Below are 22,679 nucleotides of genomic sequence, written 5' to 3' on the forward strand. Positions count from 1 at the left end.
GTGTGGCATTCATTTGGGGCCCCATCCTCTGTTCTCCCTGGTGATGGGCAGGTTCCCCCCCACCCCCACCCCGTGAGCCCTCCTCAGTTATGCACTTGTATTTTGGCGGGGACCTTTGGGAAGGAGAATGCCTTCATCCAGAGGACTGACTGATGGTGGGCAGAGGCAGAGGTACCGGGCAGGTAGCTGCAGAGCTATTTCGGTGCATGAGAGCCTCTGAGCTCCCATTAAGTCAGAGCCGAGGTGACCTGATGGAAGAGGATGTTCTGCTCTTCCACGAGAAGTTTTTGCCTGCAAATCAGCATGCTGCTGTCAGAGCTCAGGTGAAGGTTAAGCCTTTAAGAATGTGCTCGGCAGCAGATCGATGAATGAGCAGATGAATGAATGAATGAGTGAATCTGAAACAAGAATAGGACTCAAGACCTTGAGCCCATCAGCCCTTGACCTCACCCAACCTCCCAAGTCCTGGGAGTCAAGGCAGAAGGCCGGGGGTACCCATCGTCCCTTCCTCTAACATCCAAGTACTGCATCGAGGAGAGACCAGGAGGCAGGTCCTCACAGAACTAGTCCTCGGCACGTGCCAGCCCTGGGACTCTCGGGGCAGGGGGAGGAGGTTCTTCCCTGCACCCACTCTATCCCAAACCGCAAGTCCCACTGAAGTGCAAGCTTCCGGAAAGAGCCTGAAATAGACGCATGATTCCGTCCCCATTTCTCCGTTCCCCCTCCTGCGCTTAAGTGCCTATTAGGGACAAAGGGACGGGAACAGAGGACAATAACATCTGTTTTTCCAACAAGCGGTGACAATGCAGATCTGGGAGCGGAGCTCACGTCAGCCCTGGGCCCAGATGCAGCCCTGCAGCTGCGGAAGCAACTGGCGCTTGATCATTTCATGAGATTATCTCCCAATCAGCGGCTCCTCACTTGTTTGCTTTATTCCCACCCAGGGAGCCATCACCGCTCTCCCTGCTCTCCGCAGGGTCAGGCCTGCCGCTCTGCTTGCATTCTCTGTCACGGGCTGGGCCCGGGTTTCAGGAGCAATCCCACCCCTGCCTTCTGGAGGCTGGGACTGAGGCTTGGCATGCCAGAGAGCATGGTGGGAAGAGCGCTAGATTTGGAGTCACGGGACCTGCCTTCCAATCCTGGCTGGGCCACCGGCTCCACAACCATGAGTGGCTGTATCTGCCTGGGGACATTGAGAGAAGGTGCTTGATCTTGCTGCAGGAGATTCAGTCTCTTCATCTCTAAATGGGAACAGTTCTAACTCCCTCATGGAGTTGCTATGCCTCTCCAGGATGATAACACACATGTGTGAGCCTCTTTCGGGTCAGACGGCGAAAGAAGGAAGAACAAGGCTGAGGAGGCCCCGCAGTGTGGCTTTCCTTACGTGATTTTGTCTGAGGACCCTCTGGCCTGAAGATGATGACTACCAAATTTGCAGGAGCCACGCTTCTGCTCCAGATTGGAGGGATGGCTAAGACGATCTCTGGGGTCAGAGGGCACAAAGCATGGGATCATCCAGCCCCTTCCCAAATAGTGGGAACCCCGAGACCCTCTCTCTGACAGGCCCTTGACCCTACCTCTTCTATCTCTCCTCCGGCAGCCAGAGCAGCCAGCTTGTGCAGGGGAGCTCAGTGCGGCTGGGGAGGGGAGGGGAGTGAGGGGAGACGCAGGAAGGAGAATGGAAGACAATGACAGACAGGCAGCTGTGGTTCTTTCAACATTTTTAAAGAGGTTTAAATTCAAAGTGAGATTTATAAAAAAAAACAACCCATTGTGCTTTCCCCCCTTCCCAAGAAAGGAGAAGTGTTGAAAATGAGATTTTTAACCGAATGAGTGCCGCATTTAGAGCCCGAGAGGAGCCAATTTGGGGCTGCCCTTCAGTGGTCTTGTGACCTCGAGCGAGTCCCATAACCACTCAGCCCGTGAAGCCAGCTGAGGCCGTACCTTTCTGGGCTGCAGGGAGGCCAGGCCGAGAGGCGCATGAAGAACTTGGTGAATGCCAGCCTGCCTCCTGGACCCAGAGGATGGAGACTCTCCCTCTGACGGTGGTTAGGCAGTGTGGACGGGCTGATGTCACTCCCACCCACCCCATCCCCCCACCAGCTCGCCAAACCCACCCCAAGGGGCTAGAGAACTAGCGTCCCGGGTCACCCAGGCAGCCAGCGGCGTTTCCAGGGCAGGACCTGGCCTCTCCCAGGGGACCTGGGGAAGCAGGTCTCCCAGCTATCCAGGGCAAGTCAAGGTGAATTGAGCTGCAGCCGCTGGGGGGTGGGGAGGAGGGCTCTTTCCCACTTGACTAACTCAGTTATCTTTGCTCTTCACCATCCCCTCCTCGTCCCTCGGAAAAGGAATGGCTCTTAGCGCAGCAGGCCGCCCTTGTGCCCAACCTCTGTTCTGAGCTGGCGAGATAAGGAACAGTTCCATCTCCCTGCCTCTGCCCGAAGCTCTGGGCTCTCGTTTGCTCAAATCCCCGTGGTCTCCTTTTATCCTCTCTGGAATTGCACGGAGATTGGTTATCTGGTAATTGAGATTGTTTTACAAGGTGTCGCTCATTGCATTGGGTTCCATTAACTTTCAGCTCCTCCTGAAAACCCAGAATAATAATTATCCTGTTGGTGAGGGCGCAGATGGCAGGTGCCCCCCTCCACATACGTAAGTGCGCACATACATACGCACACATGTGCGCATATGGGCAAATTTTTTTATTATAACGACAACCCTGATAAAACAGACTTCAGACATTTCTCGGATGTTCTACCCTTGTGGAACTTTGAGGGGAGCCCAAGGAGATGATGTTACCTCTCTCCAGGGTGCATTTGGGGAAAAGGACCCCCTCAAAGGGGTAACACAGCTTGGCTGAGCGCACGCAGTGGGCAAACGATACAGCCTGGACTTGATTAAACTCGGTGCTGTCAGACTCCACGAGTGATAGAAGGAGGGCCTGTTTGTCTGTCTTTCCTTTGGGATTGCACGATTCCTGAGGATAGGACCAGGTCTCACTCACCGTTACGTCCCAGAGCCTAGCCCAGGGCTGTTAACACAGCACCTACTTGCTCAATTAACCGTGAATGACTGGCTGGCCTCGCAGCCGCCTGCAGGTGGCGCCAGAGAGGACCCGCGGTCAGAAGCCCGGGTGAAAGAGGTTCTTGTAAGCCGAGAACTGATGATCCGGGTCTGGAACAATGAGGCGTGGAGAAATTAATCTCTGCCACCCTCGTTCTCCCACAACCCTTTGGGCCTCTATGACAGCACTTGCGACGGCATGAGAATAACGTATGCGCGTGTGCTCTCGCCACCAGCTCACTGTGAGTCTCCAAGAGCAGGGGCGTGCCCCATTTATCTTCAGTCCTGAGACACAGCTGGTCAGAGCATGCTCAGTAAAGGTCGTTGGCCAGGGAAGTGTCCACTGGAAGGCCCTGGGTGGGGACAGCTGGTGACAGTGGTGACCTCCAACCACCTGGGCATCTCTCCTGAATGTGGACCTCGCTGCTGGCATTCCGGGGGAGGGGGGGGCTGGTGCAGCCCAGAGCTGAGGCAGTCTTCCCAGCCCCTAATGATGCTTTGCCTGGGCCTCTTCCCTCACGGCCATTCATCTTGATTAGGTATTGGCAGCCTGGGCTGATTAAATGCCCCACCCTCCCCTCCTGTTTGTTTCTCAGCAAGGGGGTGTCAGGGTGTTTCATTCTTCAGCCTTTGACCTTGGCAGTGGGGGATGGCCCTTCACACACCTGCCTCAGTGCTGCAGTTGTCTGGCTGTGCGGCCAGAGAGTTTCATGAAGGAAGCTTCACCCAAACTCTCAGGCAGCCATCAGGGGACTTTCTCCAGCTGGGGTCTGCCAGCACCTCAGCTTCCACGGAAATTATCGCCCTCATGGCCACCTCTTCCTGGAAGCCTTGATCACAACTCATCATCACCTCTTCCAGGAAGCCTGCCTGGAAGCCTTGCTGATTAGCTCCATCCAGCACCCCCTTCTCTACCCGCAGGGAACCGTGGTTGCCAGTGTTTATTCTTTCGGTGATGTGCATTAGCCTGTCTCACTGAGTCTTCTGTGTCCCAAACGCCGTGTAACTATCAGCTCCAGGGACCGCCCCACCCTGAAGGTGGGGAGAGGCTCCTTCAGTCTCCCCCACCGCCTCCGCCTGGCAGCCAGCCACATTCTCAGGAAGGAGAGTCACCCACATTCCTGATGTGGGCACTCCAAGTCAGTGGCTCGGTGGGGACTGCAAGAAACAGAGAAAATGAACATGGGCCAATGGGTGCAGAAGTAGAAATTTAACGCGAACGGACCTCCCCGTGTCACTGTGGGTGGGCAGTGGTCACTCTCCATGATCTGGGGATGAGAGACTGACCAGAGCAGGTGAGGCAAGCTGCTTCATTACTGTCCCTGCAGAGCCAGCCCCATGGAGGTGTTGGAGGGGGCGGCACGGTGGGCCCAGGAGGTGCACGGGAAGGGGCAATACCCAGTCCATGGTGCCTCCTCTCCTTCCAACTGCTTGTCTCTTCTGCCAGCTGCAGGCTCTCTGCATGCCTTGCTGGGGCACCCCCTGCCAAGAGGTGGCTATCCCTCCATGCTGGGAACCACCTCCCTGGGCCCTGGGCCACCTCTGTGGGCCGGCAGCTGGCCCAATCACTTGCACACTCTTGGGAGCAACTCCAGGAACCCCTGCCTATGAGCACTGGTGGGGTCAGGGAAATCGTGAAGGCTGGTCCCTCTCTGATGCTTCTGAAGCCCCCTTCTTGGGCAGCCCCACCATCAGCCTTGTGCCCACTTCCTCAACCACCCCCACTGCTAAGAGCAGACCAACTGACTGAGTCCCCAATGTACCAGGTGCTGCAGGGCACACAAGACAGAGATGAGGTGCAGGGTTTGTGTTGTGCTTCCGTCACTTACTAGCTGGGTGACCCTGGGAAAATTTAATAAACTCCCTGAGCCTCAGTTTCCTCTCTTCTGCAAAGGAGACCTTAATACCCCACTCATGGGGTATTAAAAGAATGTATTTTCGCTTTTAGAACAATGCCTAACACGCAGCGATAGCTTTATTATTGTCATTCACTCAGTCGCTCAGCAAACATTTATGTAGAGGCTTCCATGTACCAAGAAGACGGGCTGGATCTTTTAGAAGAGCTTACGAGTTCCTGCCCTATTTCCCTTCCACTCCCTACCCCGAGGGGAACGCACCTGTCCTTACTGCTCAGGGTCAGCAGGCGACATGCAGCAGTGCAGGCTCTCACCATCGGGCAGCCCAGGAAGGTCTAGCCGCTTGCAAGGAACTCGGTCAGGAGACGACCAGTGCCTGAGCACCTGCACTGTGGGCCCAGGCACTGTGCTCGGGCTGACTTCCGACCCTAAGTAAAATAGGGACGGTCCTCGCGCTCGAGTCCTGCCACCTGCTGGGGGAGACTGATGGCAGTCATGTTGGCAAACTGATAGACCCCGTGCCCCAGCCTTCCCTGTGAAACCCACTGTGACCCTAATGGGGGCGCTGCTGAGGCAGGCTGGGGGGAGCAGGGAGGGATATGGCAGGGGTGCAGGGGTGTGGACTTGGGATGTCCCTTGAGTCACACCGCACAGAGAGCGGCCTCTCTGGATGTATTAGCATCATAGTACACCCCTAGACCAACTTCCCTGGACGCCCCAAACCTGGCTGATAGCATGTGATCAAGACCCTCGCTGTCCTCCTCAAGACCCTCCCAGAGCCTTCGGGGTGTCCAGTGGGTCAGGGACACTGAAGGGGTCCGTGCCTTGCCATGATCACCTTTCCCCCACCATCTGCAGGCGCTCCTGAAGAGCCGGGGCTCAGCCCTTGTCACCTCTGCAGGCAGGGGACCTGACTTGGTTTACACGGCCATTTGGCATCCTGGCTTAGTGACTCGCGGCGGGAGGGCTGTACCCATTTGAAGGAGGGCAAATCACAAATGTCAGCTGGCTGAGACCCAAGTGCCAGGTCCTTGCCAGAGGCACTGCTTTAATACCAGCCTGCACCGTCTGGAGCCCGTAATGAAAGAGGCTGACAGTCCATTAGCAGCAGAGTGGTCCGCAGGGCTCGGAGGAAAGAAGCTGTCTGTCATGCACCTCACTCCAAGGGCAAAATCAACCCTGTGTGTGTGTGTGTGTGTGTTCCTGCGCACGCCCACGCATGGGTGTATACATCTCTAAAAAAAGGAATATTAATCACAGCTGTGCCTGTTAAAATAGGCACAAACAAAATCTGACATCACAGAGAGGAAATGGTGACACAGTTCTTGTCCTCTGTCCTCCTGACCCCTGGGGGCAGGTTTGAGAGACAATCCCAGAAAAACTGAACAACTGTATCACAGGATTGGGAGATCCTTAAGGTCTAGAAAGTTCTTAAGTGGCTAGAAAGTTCTTCCTGAGCTGAGAGCTTAAACTTGGAGCCATATAACTTCTGCCCACGGGTCCTAGGTTTGCCCTTTAAAGTCACACACACACACAAATCCTTCTTCCCCAGAACAGCCCTCTCCTGAGTCTCCTTGCCACGAGGACATGGTTTTAAGTGCCCTCACCAGTGTGCCTACTGCTTCCTTGACAAGACCTGGCCTGTGACTCACATCTTCAAAATGCAATTCCCATCCTGAGAGATGTAAAATCTTTGCTGCAGCTGTTACCAGTGTGAAAACACACATGCGTGGGCATGTGCACGCACACACGCGGGCACACAGAAATAAAGTTCCTCTGACTGCATCTTCATCCATTTCTCATTTCATGCCATATTGTCAAACGCCTTGCCGCAATCCAAGTATATTATATCCGCGGCATGTTTTTGACCCATCTCCATACTGACTATCAAAAGAAAAAACAGAAACCAAGAAAGGAAAGGAGCTCAGAAAGGGACCCAGCCCCCCAGGTTCGATCCAACAACACAGGGATGGACAGGATCTACGTCTTCCTTGTTCTGGACACTGGCCGCCTGTTAATTCTGCCTCGGATCATGTTAACCTTCATGGAAGTCAGAACTCGTTACTGACTCACACTGACCTTCGGGCCAGGTAACAGGCTCAGACTGTGGTGTGCTTGTTTGGATACAGGATTAACAGAGGAGTTAATACCATGGGATGTATTTTGTTGCCCCCCTCCAGAAGAGGCCAGCATTGAGCCCCCCACCCCACCCCGGTGGATTTTCTGCAAAGGTCTACAAGGGGTGGGGAAGCAGGGAGATGCTTTGAATACGGGAGCTGGACAAGGTAGATCGTGGAGGGAACAGGTGCTTCCCCAAGACTAGGCCAAAATTGGGGTGCCTGGGTGGCTCAGTTGGTTAAGCGACTGCCTTCGGCTCGGGTCATGATCCTGGAGTCCCGGGATCGAGACCCACATCGGGCTCCCTGCTCAGCAGGGGGTCTGCTTCTCCCTCTGCCCTCTTCCCTCTCATGCTCTCTGTCTCTCATTCTCTCTCTCAAATAAATAAATAAAATCTTTAAAAAAAAAAAAAAAGACTAGGCCAAAATGGGGATTGGGTGGCAGGAAGGCACGCCCTCCAGGCCCACAGTACTCTTTAGCAAGGAGGATCTACTGTCAGGGGCATTTGAGCCCTTCTAGAGCAATATCCAAGAAACAAGAGCGGATTCCAGGGCTGAACCCCAGCATGAAGCAGATGGGAAGCAACCTCACAGATAGTGAGCGAGCAAGAGCCCAGCCAACATGCCTAGCTCCTGCCCCCCGGAGACCCAGGAGGCCTAGGCAATCCCAGGGGGAAGGGGGTGGGCCTAACAAGTGACTGAGGCTGAATTTCCAGCCACCCCACTGGAGAGCAGAATAAGTCTGACTCACAGAAATAAAGGCACATGATACGGTCTCCCAGGGTCATTGAAAAAATTCATACCCGCCACATCTACGGCTGCCACGCCACGGAGCTCCCCCTTCTGATGTCATGCCGTTGATTTGGGGGACCCAAGTATATGTATATTTATCCATGCTAAATTTTTCCTTTGACTCATCAAAGCAGCCTTTTGATTTACGAGGATCCTAACGGTCAGCCATTTTATAAGCTCTTCCTCCAAGGTTTACAAAACCTGTGATTTGGGCTAATTCCAGTCGTTGACAACAGGTGTTGGACCCCGCCAGGCAAAGGGCGGAGGGCAGGCTCACACGGGCTGCTACAGGCCTCCTTGCCCATTGGCATGACACCCTGACCAGCCTGCCCTCTCCCACAGCTTGTTCCGTCTCCCGCAAATTCCTCCGGCTAAACCGGTATCCATTCTGCCTATCTCTGCTTTGTTCCTAAGGACATATTGTCAAATGCCTCGCTGAAACCCAAACGTACTCTTTCTACTACATGTTCCCCATCCATCAGCACAGTGACCCTATCAAGAAAAAAGAAAAATGAAAGTAGCTAAGGATAGGGGGAGCGAGGTTAATCTGGCCTAGCTGGCTCTAAGCAGTCCCTCCGGTCTCTCCTAAAGGCTCATCAAGTCTGGTCAAACCCTCCCCAGATTCATCATCAAAGATCAGAGGACGCACCCCCACCCCCACAGAATGTCCCAGTGTTCCTGTGCTGGTCTCCTAAGGTTTACGATTCCAAGTTCACAGTAAGACAAGGAGGAGGAAAGCAAAGACGACTGATAAATATTGTTTTTATTAACAAGTCTAAAGAACACCTTCGTTGAATCAGGAGATGTAATACAAATCGTGGTGGCCTGCATATAAAACCTGGCACTACATTTGGCCTTTTAAAACATTTATATATAAAAATACGCATTAAAATCTGTACCACGATGCAGTGCAGAGGCCAACGGACACCTCCCGGCATGAGGGCTTAGGAAGGCGGTGTGGTCTGGGGATGCAGGGAGCTCCCGTCCTAGAGCTGCAGGAGGGAGCCCCGCGTGAGAACGGCCTGCTCTCAAGAGGAGCCACAAGAGCCTGGCTTTGAAGCACAATGTTCTGGGCCTGGTGTAAAATAGAAATGGTGCTGGGAAGAATGGCAGGATAGGAGGACCGTCCCGCCTTCTCCTGTTACTGGGCTCCGACCACCATTCGAGGATTCTGGACCTCTGTAGACAAACCACCTTTAGCTTTGGAGGAATGCCTGCAATTTCCAAACATGTTTTTTCCAAGGAGACTGACCAATTCTAACTCCAAGGAGCCAAATCATAATTAACCTGATTTGAAGGGGTAAGAACTAGTTCTTGTCTCTTTCGGCGGCCAAGACCCTGAAACACCAATCAGAAAGGCTATAATCACAACAGAAAAGTATAATGATGATGGTCTCAATCTATTTCAGTCTTGGACCAAAGACAGCTGAGCCACTCTCACCCAGAAATTGTACTTTGCTGGCAGTGAAGCGAGAAACAGCTAGGATCAGCACTGGAATTCCCCCATTCTGGGAGCAAAAGATCTTTGCACAAGGCAACGGAAGCCTTTGGGAGAAGCAGGGTCAATACTGCACGTCTGTCTTCAAATAGGAAAACACAGTGCCTTCCCTGGCAGGGCCTGCCATTTTGGCTGAACAGGGTCAGGACTGTGTCTATCGGCTTATTCGTTCACGGATGAGCGGACATCCCTGGTCTGCTCATCCTGTGGCTCTGTGGGAAATGACAACTGTCCCCAACTCAGCTGCTAAACTGCTACCCAAATAGTCAGGCTCCGTGGCTGGGAGACACACAAATGGGAACCGGACAGAAGGCGGGCACAGGGAGGCAGGAGGAAAGGCGATGGGTCAGGGGAAGGAGCTTTAAGGAGTCCGAAATCCCTACGATTTCAGGGCTCTTAATAGTTACTGAAAGGGCTGGAGTCCTTCCTGCCATCCAGTAGATCCTGCAAAGGGAAGACAGCAGTGGTACCAATTTCTAATCAAAAGCAGAGTGACTTTCTCAGCTGCCTCCAGGGTGGGGTTGCTCCCTTCCCCAGCCCTCAGCTTGGCTAGCTGGCTGCAGGTTGATCTGCCACTTCTCTGCTGGGGCAGTAAGTGAAAGGAGAGATGAAGGGTCAAAGTGTCCGAATCCCGACCTAGGCAAAAAGCCGGGAGCCATGGTAGGCTGTTAATGAGGGACTTTCTCTCTCAAGCAGTGTATTTCAGGCCCCAAGGGCTCAGGGTAAAAGACAGATGCGCCCCGGGTCACTGGGGCCTGGCACCGATCATGGGCACATCCTGCGAGACCAAGCTACCAGGACGACACCTCCGGCGGGTGAGCAGGGCAAGCGGGAGCCCAGTGACTACTGCGCTTCCAGGACAGGAGGCCAACCCGGCAGCTCCTTCACAGTCTTAGGGCCTTTTAATCTGCTTTAAAGTGACCTAACATCACCCCCTAGTGGAAATTATAAATAAAACAAGGACCACGCAGCCAGTTCACCCGCTACCAGTGGTTTCGAGATTCACCATAAAACGGAGTAATACAAAATGAAAACCTTATCTTTAGAAAGATAATAATAAAAAAAGGTGGGAGTTCAGAAGCCAACCTCAGCCCCCTCGCTGCTAAGTCACCCTTCCTCCTCGGATTCTCTGCCTTCAACAAACACATTCCAATACTGGGAACGGGGAGGGGGAGCTCCAGGTCCCCTTACAGTTTGGGCAGACTGCCCGCTGGGGCCAGAATGATACCAAAGACATAGAAGAGCCCCAGCAAGAGGTTGAGTTTGGCAGTCCTCTGGGGCAGTTTGTTGAAAGTCTGGCTTCGGAACTGTCTCTCCAGGGAGAAGGCCATGGGGATGGTGAGTAGGGGGAGGGCCAGACTGATGCTGCAGTGTGTGGCCAGGATGCTGAAGATCAGGTAGGGCAGGAAGAGCAGCGTGTTGTAGAGCATGTAGGAGAGGGTGGGGCCGATGAGGATGGCGAGCGTGACGATGCCGGCCTCCCTGTCGGACTCCATGTCCCTGGTGTTGTTGGAATGGAGAATGGCCTCGGTGCTGAGGGCGAGGGGGATGGCGTAGACCAGTGGGAAGACCGCCAGGGACCCCACCTGGACGGCATAGGCGAACATCACAGCCAGCGGGCCAAAAGTGATGAGGATGACGAGGTCTCCCAGAGCCACATACTTGAATCCAATTCCTATGGCCAGAAAACCCAGAGAGTTGGTATGAGATCAAGGGCTGGAAATTGAGGGGCTGTTCATCAGTCCAAAGGCAGGCTACTCCTGGCTGGGAGCGGTGAGTTCTCAGATGGTGAGAACGGCCAGTCAGTGAGCTCCCTGCCCCACCCCCCCGAGCAAACCTGATTTTGTCTCCGATGACACAGAGGGGCAGAGAACACTCATCTTTTAGCACCCAGTTAGGCTTCAGAGTCAAGTTTTCCTTCCTACTGTCCCCAGCAAAGTCCTGCGACAAAGAGCAGTGGGTTCCCACTACACACACTATTTAACCAGAGAGCCCGTGAAGGCTCTAAAAGGTCTTACAATCTGGGTCTTTGGCTTCTTTCTCCCTTCACCGACCCCTGCAAGACATGGCTTCTGTCAGTCAGTCCCTCACAGAATACCCATCCCAGGCTCTTTGCTGCCTCCTTCTTCCACAACCTCTGGGGGGATCTGGTTTTGAAAACCCCCAGGGCATCTCAGTGAAATTTCAGGATACTCACTCTACATAAAGAAACGTCCACTCACGCGATAAATAAAACAGCTAAGACAACGAAGTTACAGTGCTGCTTCCCCTCTCTGGTTCCCCTGAAGTTACAACTAAATCACCCCAAACTCCTCTTCCTATACTGCCAACCCACTTCAAATCCTGTCTAAACCACTTCATTCAAACCTGCCCAGTTCTCTCCAGCGATGCCACACTCCATCGGATCTCACTCCATCCCCAAATCTGAGTCATGGTCACCCTATGTGGGGAACACTGTGACACCCATTCTCAGGACCTCTCCTCCCATTCCCTCCCTCCCTCCCTCCCCTTATCTCCATGGGCAGCCAGAGGGGTCCTTTGGAAATACTCACCAGACTGTGCCCCTCCCCCAACATACACCGGAAAACCCTTTACACAGGTTGTCCTCAGATCTTTCACCAGCTCACCTCTGGGCCTGCCCTGCCTCCTCCCTCCAGCCTCGCCTTGAGCTCCCCACTCCTCCACTCATATTTCCGTAGGTTCCTCGGGGCCTTCAGACACCCCACCCGGCCCTTGCCAGGCTAACTCCTATTCACCCTTCAAAACATAAAAGACCATTCCTCCAGGCAGCCTTCCCTCATCCCCTAGGCCACATCCGGTCCCCCTGCGATACATATGCTCCCAGGGCACCCAGATTTCCAGCTTTGTAAAATCCATCATGCTTCTAATTACTCCATCTCCGTCCTTCTCTCAAACCGTAAGTTCTATGAGGGCAGGGCCTTGGGTCTGGTTTGTTCACAGCTCGCTCCCCAACGCGAGGCACAAAGGCTGAACGGAACACAGAGCTACAGTAACAAGCACCTGGAGTCTGGGGCCGAGGTGAAGAAAAATGTCTGGCTCAGTGAGGCAGTATGCAGCAGCTGAGAGGTGGGCCCCACACAGACTGCTACAGAGGCCTGCGAAACCTACCGGTCTAACCACGCTTCCAACTGGCGGCCTCAGGATCCGGAGATAAAGGAAAGTACTGGGTCATCAACTGCACTTCAACCAGCCTAAAACGGTAAGGGACCATGGTCTGCAGAGGATCTAAAGCCAGGGCAGCCAAAGAACAGGATTGGCTCAAGATTCCCTTCACACTGGTAGCTGGGGTTCCAGGTTGTTGTTTCTTTTCCATCTTTATTGAAAGATAACGGATACGTGACACTTGATACATTCATATCCTGCAAGATGATTACCACCAGAGCCTTAGCTAACATCTCCGTTTAGTCGGGGTGCTTTGGTGGCTAAGTGACCACCCTTGGTTCTTTAGAATGAAGCGTCCCCAGGAAAGGGTCACAGCCATGGCGCCCGGCAGCCACCAACACGCAGCAAACTCATTCGGCACTCCCCAAGCAGTGCTGTGACAAATTATTTGGTTGTCTGAGGACATGCCCTCCAGGAGGAAGCTCTCTCAAGCAGAGCATTGGCTCCTGTTACAAATTAGTAAATCGATGTCTCTTGCAGTATCTCACGCATTGAGGGAACAACCCCCACCCAGGGAAGGTGCCAGGCGGGAATACTCCCAATGGGGACCCGGCAAGTCTCTCCCCCAGCTGCCCCCTCCTCTTTTGCTGACATTCCCAGCTCTCCAAGCAGACATGAGAGCCATCACTATGGAAGAAAACACGAGAGCTCTCTCACCGTGACATCTGGCTAGATTACCCATCTGGCTGGATCTCCTTAGGTCACTTGGCAAGAAACAATGTGAGCCAAGCTGAACAGAAACCTGTACCTGCAAGGATACACCCCCACCTTGAACAGGTTCTACACAGAAACCAACCACAAGCCCACTCCGCAGCTGAGAGCGGTCTGGTAACCTTCTGGAGGTTATCTGACATGAGAAAATGATAGAGCCCTCAGGGAGAAAGCCGCTTCCGGAGTCTGGCCCACGGCTTATGGGCTCCACCTGCTCCAGAATGTGGCCCACCTCTCCTTTTGGGCATTCCCACCCCTCCCAACACCACTCTCCAAAGGAGCCAACACGGTGAAGGACTGGGTGAGCTCTCAGCACAGTGGCCAGCATGAATTCATTAAAACATAGATCAGAATGTTGGCAAGGCCACGGAGTAACTAGAACTCTTACACATTGCCAGTGGGGAAGATAAGACTAGTACAACCACTTTAGAAAACATGTTGGCAGCTTCCCATCAAGTTAAACATTCATCTACCCTCTGACCCAGAGATTCCACTCCCAGGCATTTACCCCAGAACAATGAAAACAATATCCACAGAAAGACTTCAACGTCAGTGCTCAGGCATAATAGCCAAAATACAGAAACAATCCAAATGTCGCTGGACAGGAGAAAGGATAAACAAACCGTGGTTGTGTCCGCACAATGGATACTACTCACTACTGATGCCCATCACAACATGATGAAATCTCAAAACTACCATGCTGAGCACAAGAATTCATACAGAACGATTCCATTTACGTAACGTTCTAGACCAGGCCAAACAATCTCTGTGAAAGAAGGCAAACAGTGGTGGCCTCTGGAGAGGGATGGGGAGAGTGGGAATTGACAGGGAAGAAAGCTTTTGAGGGTGATGGAAATGTTCTGTATCAGGACAGGGTGTGGGTTATACAACTGTAAGCATTTGTCGAAATTCATCAAACTATAACACTTAAGATCTGTGCATTTCACAGTAAGTCAGTTATATCAATAAAGGTCAATATTTAAAAAAAAAAACCCATAAATCAGATTATGTCATGACTCTGCTCATTGCGTTTCAGTGTCTCCCCATTTGTTCCTTCAATGAATCTTAAGTACTAACAACATGCCAGGCAGTGTTCTGGGCACCATAGGTTCAGCAAAGAACAAAGACCCAAATCCCTAATCCCAGGGAGCTTACAGTCTAAGGGGGAAGACAATTAACAAAGTCAGTACTTTAGATAGTGTGTTATAAGTCGTATGTGCTATGAAGGAAAATAAAGCAGAAGAAAGCAATAGGGAAGGTATCGTGGGGGAAAACACAGTTGTGTGTGTGTGTGTGTGTACACACTTTTATTTTCAGTTGCTGCAAAAAAACTCTATTGTTTTATCATTTTAAATAGGGTAGAAGGCAAGGCCTCACAAAACAGCTGACAAGTGAGCAAATGGGTAGAGGTTAGAAAGTGAATCGGGCAGACAGAAGGAGGAAGGGCATTCCAAGCCAAAGAAAAGCATCTACAAGGGACCTGAGGCAGCAGCATGCCCTGACTGCACCAGAATCAGCCAGGAGGGCAGTGTGGCTGGAGCACAGTGAGCAGGAGGAAAGAAGGGGGCCACAGAGCTGGGAGGAAGGGGGGAGGGAGAGGGTAAGCCGATAATGCCGCATCCTGGGGGTCACTGTGAAGACCCTGGCCTTTCCTCTGAACAAGATGGGAGCCACTGGAGAACTGTGAGCAGAGGACTGATGTAGCTGCCTTATGTTTGAACAGGACTACTCAGGCTGCTCATTTGGAAGCACCGTGAAAGGGACATGGGTGGATGCAGAGAGATCAGTAAAGAACCTGCAACCATAATTGAGGAGATGATAGTGGGGGTGGGAGGTGGCAGGACATGGTCAGATCCCAAATGCATTTTGAAAGTAGAGTCAAGAGGATTTGCTGATGGACTGGATGGGAGGAAGAGAGTCAAGGATGATGCCCATGACTTTTAGCCTGAAGAACTAGAAGGAGGAAGTTGCTGTGGAATGAGATGGGGGAAGCTGGGGGTAGGGCAGGTTTCTTAGGGGAGATCAGGACTTTGGCTTTGGACACATTGGCTTGAGATGCCCGTGAGGCCTTTAGGAGAAGCTAGTAAGGAAGAAGTCAGACGAGTCTGAGTTGAGTGCAGAGATCTGGGCCAGAGCTATACATTTGATAGTCACGAGGTTAACAGATGGCATATGAAGCCACGAGATGGGCTAACATCACCCAGGAAGTAGACAGAATTAGAGGAAAGGGGTCCAAGGACTGAGGCTGAAGGCTGGGAGCTGGAGGCCCTGTGGGACCAGCACAATCCAGCCCTGGCCAGCCTCCCCAACAGTATTTCCTTGTCCCTCTCGATCATATTGGCCTTTCATAAATCCTAGAACATGCCAAGCTCTCGCCCACTCCAGGGCATTTGCATGCACTGTTCCTCCAGCCCTGAAGGACTCGGCACGCGAATCAGATCCATTTCTGCCCCATCACTTGCTCCTTATCCTTCACGTATGAGTCACCTTCACAGAGAGGGCCTCATCCTTCTGCTGCGGCCCCATGCACTCTACTGATTTCCTTTACTGAGCTTTCACAGAGGGCTCCTCCATCACACTCTCTTCGCCTGTTCCTTCTTTTCTCCCCCTCTTAATGTTGGGGTGCCCCAGGGCTCACTCCTGGTCCCCTTGTGTCTCTATCACCACTCCCTCCTCTGGTGATCTCACCCAGTCACACAACTTGATCTAGGTGCCAGAGACCCCCAGATAGCTCCAGCTCAGGCCTCTCCCTGGAACTCAGATGGCTTAGGTCCAGACATCCACTTGGAGATCTAATACGTCAAGATGTCCAAAGTCAATCTCCCAATTTTCTCCCCCAAACCCTACCTTCGACCCTCTCCATCTCACTTGACACCAACTCTATCATTCCAGGTGCTCAGGCCAAAGCTTTTGAGTTACGTTGAATTCCTGTTTCTCTCCTGCCTCACATCCCGTCCAGCAGCAAACAGTGTCTACCTTCAAAATATATTCAGAATCTGACGGCCTCTTCCCTTCTCTACCACTACCACCCTGATCCAGCCTGCCAAACCTCTCTTGCCTGGATTGCTCAACAGCCTCCTCGTCTCCCTGCTTCAGTCCTTGCCCCCTCACCTTTACCCATTCTCAATACCGCAGCCAGACTGATTCCTTGAAAGTCTTAAAGCCCACATAATTTTTGTGCTTCTCTGCCCTCCCCACACATACTTCCCTTGCTTTACCTCCTTGTATTGACTCTCTCCCTCACTCACACATAATGGACTCATGCTGTTCCTCAAACTTTTGAAGGACACTCCTGCCTTAAGGCTTTTGGCAACTGCCATTCTGAGATTTCAAACACTCTTTCTCTAGATACATGCTTAGCCAACTTTCTTCTATCTTTGCTCACATTACCTTTTTGAGGAGGTCTACCCTGATCAAACTATTTCAAACAGCTATGTCCTCCCTCCTTGCTCTACTTATTTTTTTCCCTATAGCACTAATCATGTTTTTATATACTATAATCAGGGTCCCAACTCATCCAGGCTTACCAGGAACTCTCCTGATTTCCACACCAAAAGTCCAGCATCCTGGGAACCGTCTTAAGTCCTGAGCAAACCAGGACGTTGGTCATCCTGAATAGAATCTATATTATTTTTACTTTCTCTCTCTCCTCAAGATCTATAAAATAACTTCCACAAGAGCCCTTGCTCAGGAGCTGTGCCTGCTGGGTTCACATAGAACAGTGCCTGGCACATAACAGATGCTCAGTAAGTAGGATTTGACCACGTGCCCATCACTACCTTAATAAGCTGTGGCAAGGAATCACACAGCAAACTAGCTGAAAGTAATTAGCTGTATAACGTTGAGCTCTTCAAATTTAATTCCACTAAAATTTGAAACGGTGGCGTTTTAAGATACAACCAATGAAAAGAAACTAGACGGAAAAATTTCCGTATCTGTGATTCCTAACATCCATAAACCAAGCCAGGATCTTCTCAACTCACCACTGTTCTCAAAAAATCCACATGACCCACACGTTATAGATTTCACGTAAATGGCCTAACTCAGAAAAGAACCTTTGACACCTCTTCTCCAGCCCTGTAACTCCTATGCGAAGCAGGAGTGTCTAGTACATGCAGCCAGAAAACGGGCCAACTCTTACCTCCTGTGTAGAGAAAGGAGCCAGACAGGCCTCCAAAGTAGATGAGAGCCAAGTGCTCCAGTTTCAGAGGAGACAGGTAGTAGAGACAAGCGGCACAGACACAGCCCAAAGTGTAGAGGAAGACTCCAAACCGAACAACATCCTGGGGCTCCAAGATTCGGTCCACCAGGGTCCTGTCATCACTCTTTTTGTGGTCAATGCCCTTGGAAAAGTCATAGTAAGTGTTGACCAAATTGCCAGCCCCGTGCACGGCCAGGACAGCCACAGCACAACCCACCAGCAGCCTGGGATCCAGGACGCCCTGGGATCTGTAGGCCAGGGCACTGCCCAGGGCCACCGGGGTGAGTGAAGCACTGAAGCTCCAGGGCCGTAGGGCCAGCACGTAAGAGGCGCACTTCTGCCTCCAGGAGCGTTGGAGAAGCCCGTCCAGCTCCGGACAGTCGTTCCCCAGCAGGTCCCTGTCTCCGGCCTTGGCCGTCTCTCCCGCCTGTATGTTAATCTCCCCCAGGACCTGTGAGGCCGCCATGGAAGCTACACGTGGCTGAAGTCAAAGTTAATAGTGAACACCCACGGATCAGCCACGGGGTGCGGGGCGGGGCGGCCAGACCTGATCTTCCTTCGGTTCCGCCCCGGGGCAGGGCCGGGGAGGCGGCGGGCCCCGGGGGTAGCACCGAGCGGACCTGGCAGCCCACGAGGCCCAGCGGCACCGCCCAGACCTCCTGTCACCCGGGCGAAGCCTGTCTCTGGACCTTAAGCCCGGGCTAGAGCCCAAGGCCAAGCTGCGGCCGCCCGCCCCAAAGTACCGGGGCCGCCATCTTGTGCGCCCGCCTCCGGAGGCCCGCCCGGAAACAGGGGCTGACAACGCGGGCCGGGCCGGAGCGGGGGCGGGGCCCTGGAGCTGGGCTGGGGGCGGGGCCCTGGAGCTGGGCTGGGGGCGGGGCCGACGGAGACCCGGAGCTGGGGGCGGGGCCGGCGGAGACCCGGAGCTGGGGGCGGGGCCGGCGGAGACCCGGCGCGGTCCAGCCCTTCTCTCGCCCAGGATCCGAGTCCCGCAGCTTCGCTTAGTATCACAAGGACGACTCCGATTGCGTGTCGCTTTACGAATTACCTGGAGCTTCAATTTACCAAAATAGGACTCATTCATTTTTTTCATTCAACAAGCATTTACTGAGCATTTACTATATTGTAGGCAGCAGTGAACAAAATGGACAAAAATCCGGGAGTACACTGAGGGCGATGAGAAAGGTATGATTACCTCCCACTTTTTTTTTTTAAAGATTTTTTATTTATTTATTTGAGAGAGAGAATGAGATAGAGAGAGCATGAGAAGGGGGGAGGGTCAGAGGGAGAAGCAGACTCCTTGCCGAGCGGGGAGCCCGATGCAGGACTCGATCCCGGGACTCCAGGATCATGACCTGAGCCGAAGGCAGTCGCTTAACCAAGTGAGCCACCCAGGCGCCCTACCTCCCACTTTTTAAATGGGAAACGAAACTCTGAAATGGGAAATGATGTCCAAGAAATTATTAGCTCTAGTAATAATCACACGGCAATAATTCTTCCGTTTTATTGTGCAGTTACCATTTGCCATATACTGGCCTGCCTTCGTCTCTATCCATATTCTAGGGTACTCACTGACTCACGCAAATAACCACCCTCCTCCCCACTCTACCACGTGGCCAGCTCTGTGTCTTCATTGCCTGCTTTCTGGAAGCTTATGATCCATATCGGTAGTTTGTCCCGGCTGGAAGGAGCCAATTGTCCAATTTTTAGGAATTTTCTGAACTGGTCATTAAGCACAGCCATTATTAAAAATTAAATTAAACAAACTTATGAGATAAATTATATTAAAAACAAAGGTAACAAAACTCATTACTTCCTAATTCTTTCTTTTTTTTTTTTAAGATTTTATTCATTTATTCATGAGAGACAGAGGCAGAGGGAGAAGCAGGCTCCCCGCGGAGCAGGGAGCCCGATGCAGGACTCAATCCCGGACCCTGGGATCATGACCTGAACTGAAGGCAATCGCTTAACCGACCGAGCCACCCAGGCATCCCTCATTATTTCCTAATTATTTCACTCCATTTTACCATTTATGTTCTTCAGATTGTTTATGTCTGCTGTGTCTACATTTGTGGAAATATGATATGCTCATCTCTTCCCAGCTTTTCATTCAGTGACATCCGTTGGTAGCTTGGAATCTGCCATAGTGGGAGTATTTATATCACACAGATCGGCAGATGCTTGATAATTGTTTTCTTGATCACCTGGATTTAAGAAGTGACAGAGATAAGTTAATGCAGATTAAACTTAAAATTGTGTCAACTCTGTAGCCATTATGTTGTGAATAGCTGCAGAACATAAAAGAAAGTATCAACCAACATTCATATCAGAACTATACTCATTGGTCAGTTGCAACCTAGAGAGGCCATACAATATCCCCCCAAAAAAGCATACTGTTAGAATCGATTTACCATACGGAATTTGCCATAAAAAGCATTGTGCATTTTATTATTATCTATAAGTTATATGCTATACCTCCTTTACATGGTGAAAGTTGTAATACACATATATGTACATGGGACAGACTACATAATTTTGGTGCCCAGTGCAAATTAAAATGTGCAGACCCTGTTCAAAAATAATTAAGAATTTCAAGATAAGAAGTATGACCTCTCACAGCCATGAAGCCAACCCTGTACATACATACATGCCCCCTCCCTTATTGACTAGCTGGTTGTTAAACATTTACAACTCTACCACCCAGCACATACTTGCAAAGCTGGCCAAACCCAAGTGTCCTATGCTACCAAACTGGACAAGAGGAAGAAGCAGATATTTCAAAATCCTGGCTCTATCACTTACCAATTCTATGACCCAATCCCTCTCCATGTCCATTTACTCAGGTATCAAGTGGGAACAATACAACCTCTCTCATAGAAATGTTCAGGAATAAGTGATAGCATTTATCCACTGCTCACATGTGTCATAGAGTGTTTCAGGTACTTTATGTGTATTAGCATTTAACCCCAGTACACTGCCTATAGAGGTAAGTACATTATAATCCTTTCAGTTTTATGATAAAGAAATAGATACAAAGAGATTAAGCACCTGGTCGTATAGCTAGTAAGTGTTGGAGCAAAGTTTCAGATTCAGTTTGACTCCAGTTTGCTTTTAACCACTACTTTATAATGTCCAGCAAAATGCCTGATATTGTAATGCTCAATAAATATTAGCTATTATTTAACATAAGAAAGTACTTTGTAAATTGAAAAGAGACCTACAAATGCATTGATTACTATTGCTATAAAAACATCTTTGATTGTTAATTAGAAAACAGGGCCTGGGACACCTGGGTAGCTCAGTCCATTAAGCGTCTGCCTTTGGCTCAGGTCATGATCCCAGGGTCCTGGAACTGAGTCCGGCATTGGCTCCCTGCTCCACAGGGAGCCTGCTTCTCTGTCTTCCTCTGCCTGCCACTCCCCCTGCTTGTGCACCCTCTCTCTCTGTGTCAAATAAATAAATAAAATCTTTAAAAAAGAAAAAAGGAAAGAAAGAAAACAGGGCCTTCTATTTTAAGGTGGCAAAAATATCATATATTGCTTGTGGAAATGAAAATTAGTACCTCCCTTATAGAGATCAAGTTGACGTTGTCCATGAACTACACATGCATTTACCCTGACTCTGTAATTCCATTTCTGGGTGTTTATTTGGTATAGCTGCCAGGGGAAAAAAATTACATAAGTACAAAGGCATTCATTGCTGCTGCATCATTAATAATAGCAAGAATTTGGAAACAACACAAGTGTCCATCAACAGAGGACTGGAAAAATAAATTATGGTACATCCATGTGAAGGGATTCTATGCAGCTATAACAACAAAAGAACAAGCTAGCTTTCTATATATTAAGAAAGATCTCCAAGATCTACTAAAAATTGTTTAAAAATATTTTATTTATTCATTTTAGAGAGAGTGTGTGAGTGAGGTGGGGGAGGAGTAGAGGTAGAGGGACAAGCAGACTCCATGCTGAGCACTGAGCCCTGCTCGGGGCTTGACCTCACAACCCCAAGACCATGACCCGAGCTGAAATCAAGAGTTGGACGCTCACCCAGGTTCCCCAAGATCTACCAAAATTTCTTAAAGTCCAGAACAGTATAGGTAGTAACAAAAGGGGAAAATAAGAATATGCATTTATACTTGCTTATATTTACATAAAGAAACTCTAGGGATACATAAGAACTAAGAAAATAGTGAAAGGGCAGGAGTGGAGCAAGACCTTTCATGATAAATATAATTTTTATTTATTTTGGGATTTGAACAGTGAATATATTATATATTTTTAAATGTTTGATGATTAAATATAGAGATGTTGAACACAAGTGGAAAATGTGAAATTCAGAGGGACAATTATTTCAGAGTAGAAGCAATGTAATGAAAAGATTCTAAACCTAAAGTAGTAACCATAAATTAAATCAAAAAAAGAATCTGCCAAAGCATTTTGTTAGCCACAGAATATTGCCAAACCTCTTTAATTTGGCAGTTTAGAACTTCTGGAAATTTACATCTCTTCAATAGATATTTCTTTGTATTATACAAGTAATTGGTGGTAATGTATAAGAAGTATGCATTTTCTTTTTTTTTAAGATTTTTATTTATTTATTTGTCAGAGAGAGAGAGAGAGAGAGAGAGCAAGCGCACAAGCAGAGGGAGAAGCAGGCTCCCCACTGAGCTAGGAGCCCCATGCGGGACTCTATCCTAGAACCCTGGGATCATGACCTGAGCCAAAGGCAGACGCTTAACCGCCTGAGCCACCCAGGGGTCCCAGAAGTATGCCTTTTCCATATTTTATTACATCTTAGTTGTATATTCCCCCCCTGTGAATATAGACACTTAAGAAATATATAAATGTTTTATAAAGGGGTATATTATACTTATATTGTTGTATAACTTGTATTTTTTTTAACAAATTGTGAACCTTTTTCCTTCTTAGCAAATATTAATCTATATTACCATTATTAATGGCTCCATACATTTTCCTTAATATGAATGCATCATATTTTATTTAATTTTTGAATTATATAACCGTGACAAAAAAAATTGAGATGTAGTCAAATTCCATTTTTGCTATTGATTGAAAGAATGTTTTTATTTTATTTATTTTTTTATTAAAGATTTTATTTATTTATTTGAGAGAGAGTGAATGAGAGAGAGCACATGAGAGGGGGGAGGGTCAGAGGGAGAAGCAGACTCCCCGCCGGGCAGGGAGCCCGATGCGGGACTCGATGCGGGACTCGATGCGGGACTCGATGCGGGACTCGAT

General features: G+C 50.3%; 1 protein-coding gene across 2 annotated transcripts; it reads right to left on the bottom strand.

Moving 5' to 3' along the window:
- Positions 1–8,573: 8,573 nt before the first annotated feature.
- On the bottom strand, positions 8,574–18,182 carry UBIAD1 (UbiA prenyltransferase domain containing 1). Of its 2 annotated transcripts, XR_004681790.1 has the most exons (3): positions 17,362–18,182; positions 12,456–12,538; positions 10,916–11,001 (listed from the first exon to the last, which is right to left on the bottom strand). XR_004681790.1 is itself a non-coding variant. In XM_035019800.1 (2 exons), exons 1-2 carry the CDS (start codon positions 17,885–17,887, stop codon positions 10,514–10,516), a joined length of 1,014 nt encoding a protein of 337 aa, XP_034875691.1. In that variant the 5' UTR covers positions 17,888–18,182; the 3' UTR covers positions 8,574–10,513. The 2 variants fall into 2 exon arrangements, 1 of the variants encoding a protein (XP_034875691.1); XM_035019800.1 differs by lacking the exon at positions 12,456–12,538 and having other exon boundaries at positions 8,574–11,001.
- Between the last annotated feature and the right edge of the window lie 4,497 nt (positions 18,183–22,679).

Source organism: Mirounga leonina, unplaced genomic scaffold (assembly GCF_011800145.1).
Source record: "Mirounga leonina isolate KUSES-001 unplaced genomic scaffold, KU_Mleo_1.0 Mir_173, whole genome shotgun sequence".
NCBI classification, from domain to species: domain Eukaryota; kingdom Metazoa; phylum Chordata; class Mammalia; order Carnivora; family Phocidae; genus Mirounga; species Mirounga leonina.

Bases quoted from the DNA above. Each gene is read 5' to 3' on its own strand.
- UBIAD1 (XM_035019800.1), bottom strand. From the start codon at position 17,887: ATGGCGGCCTCACAGGTCCTGGGGGAGATTAACATACAGGCGGGAGAG. The intron at 11,002-17,361 runs GTAAGAGTTGGC...TTCTGGCCATAG, and splicing joins CTCCTTTCTCTACACAGGAG to GAATTGGATTCAAGTATGTG.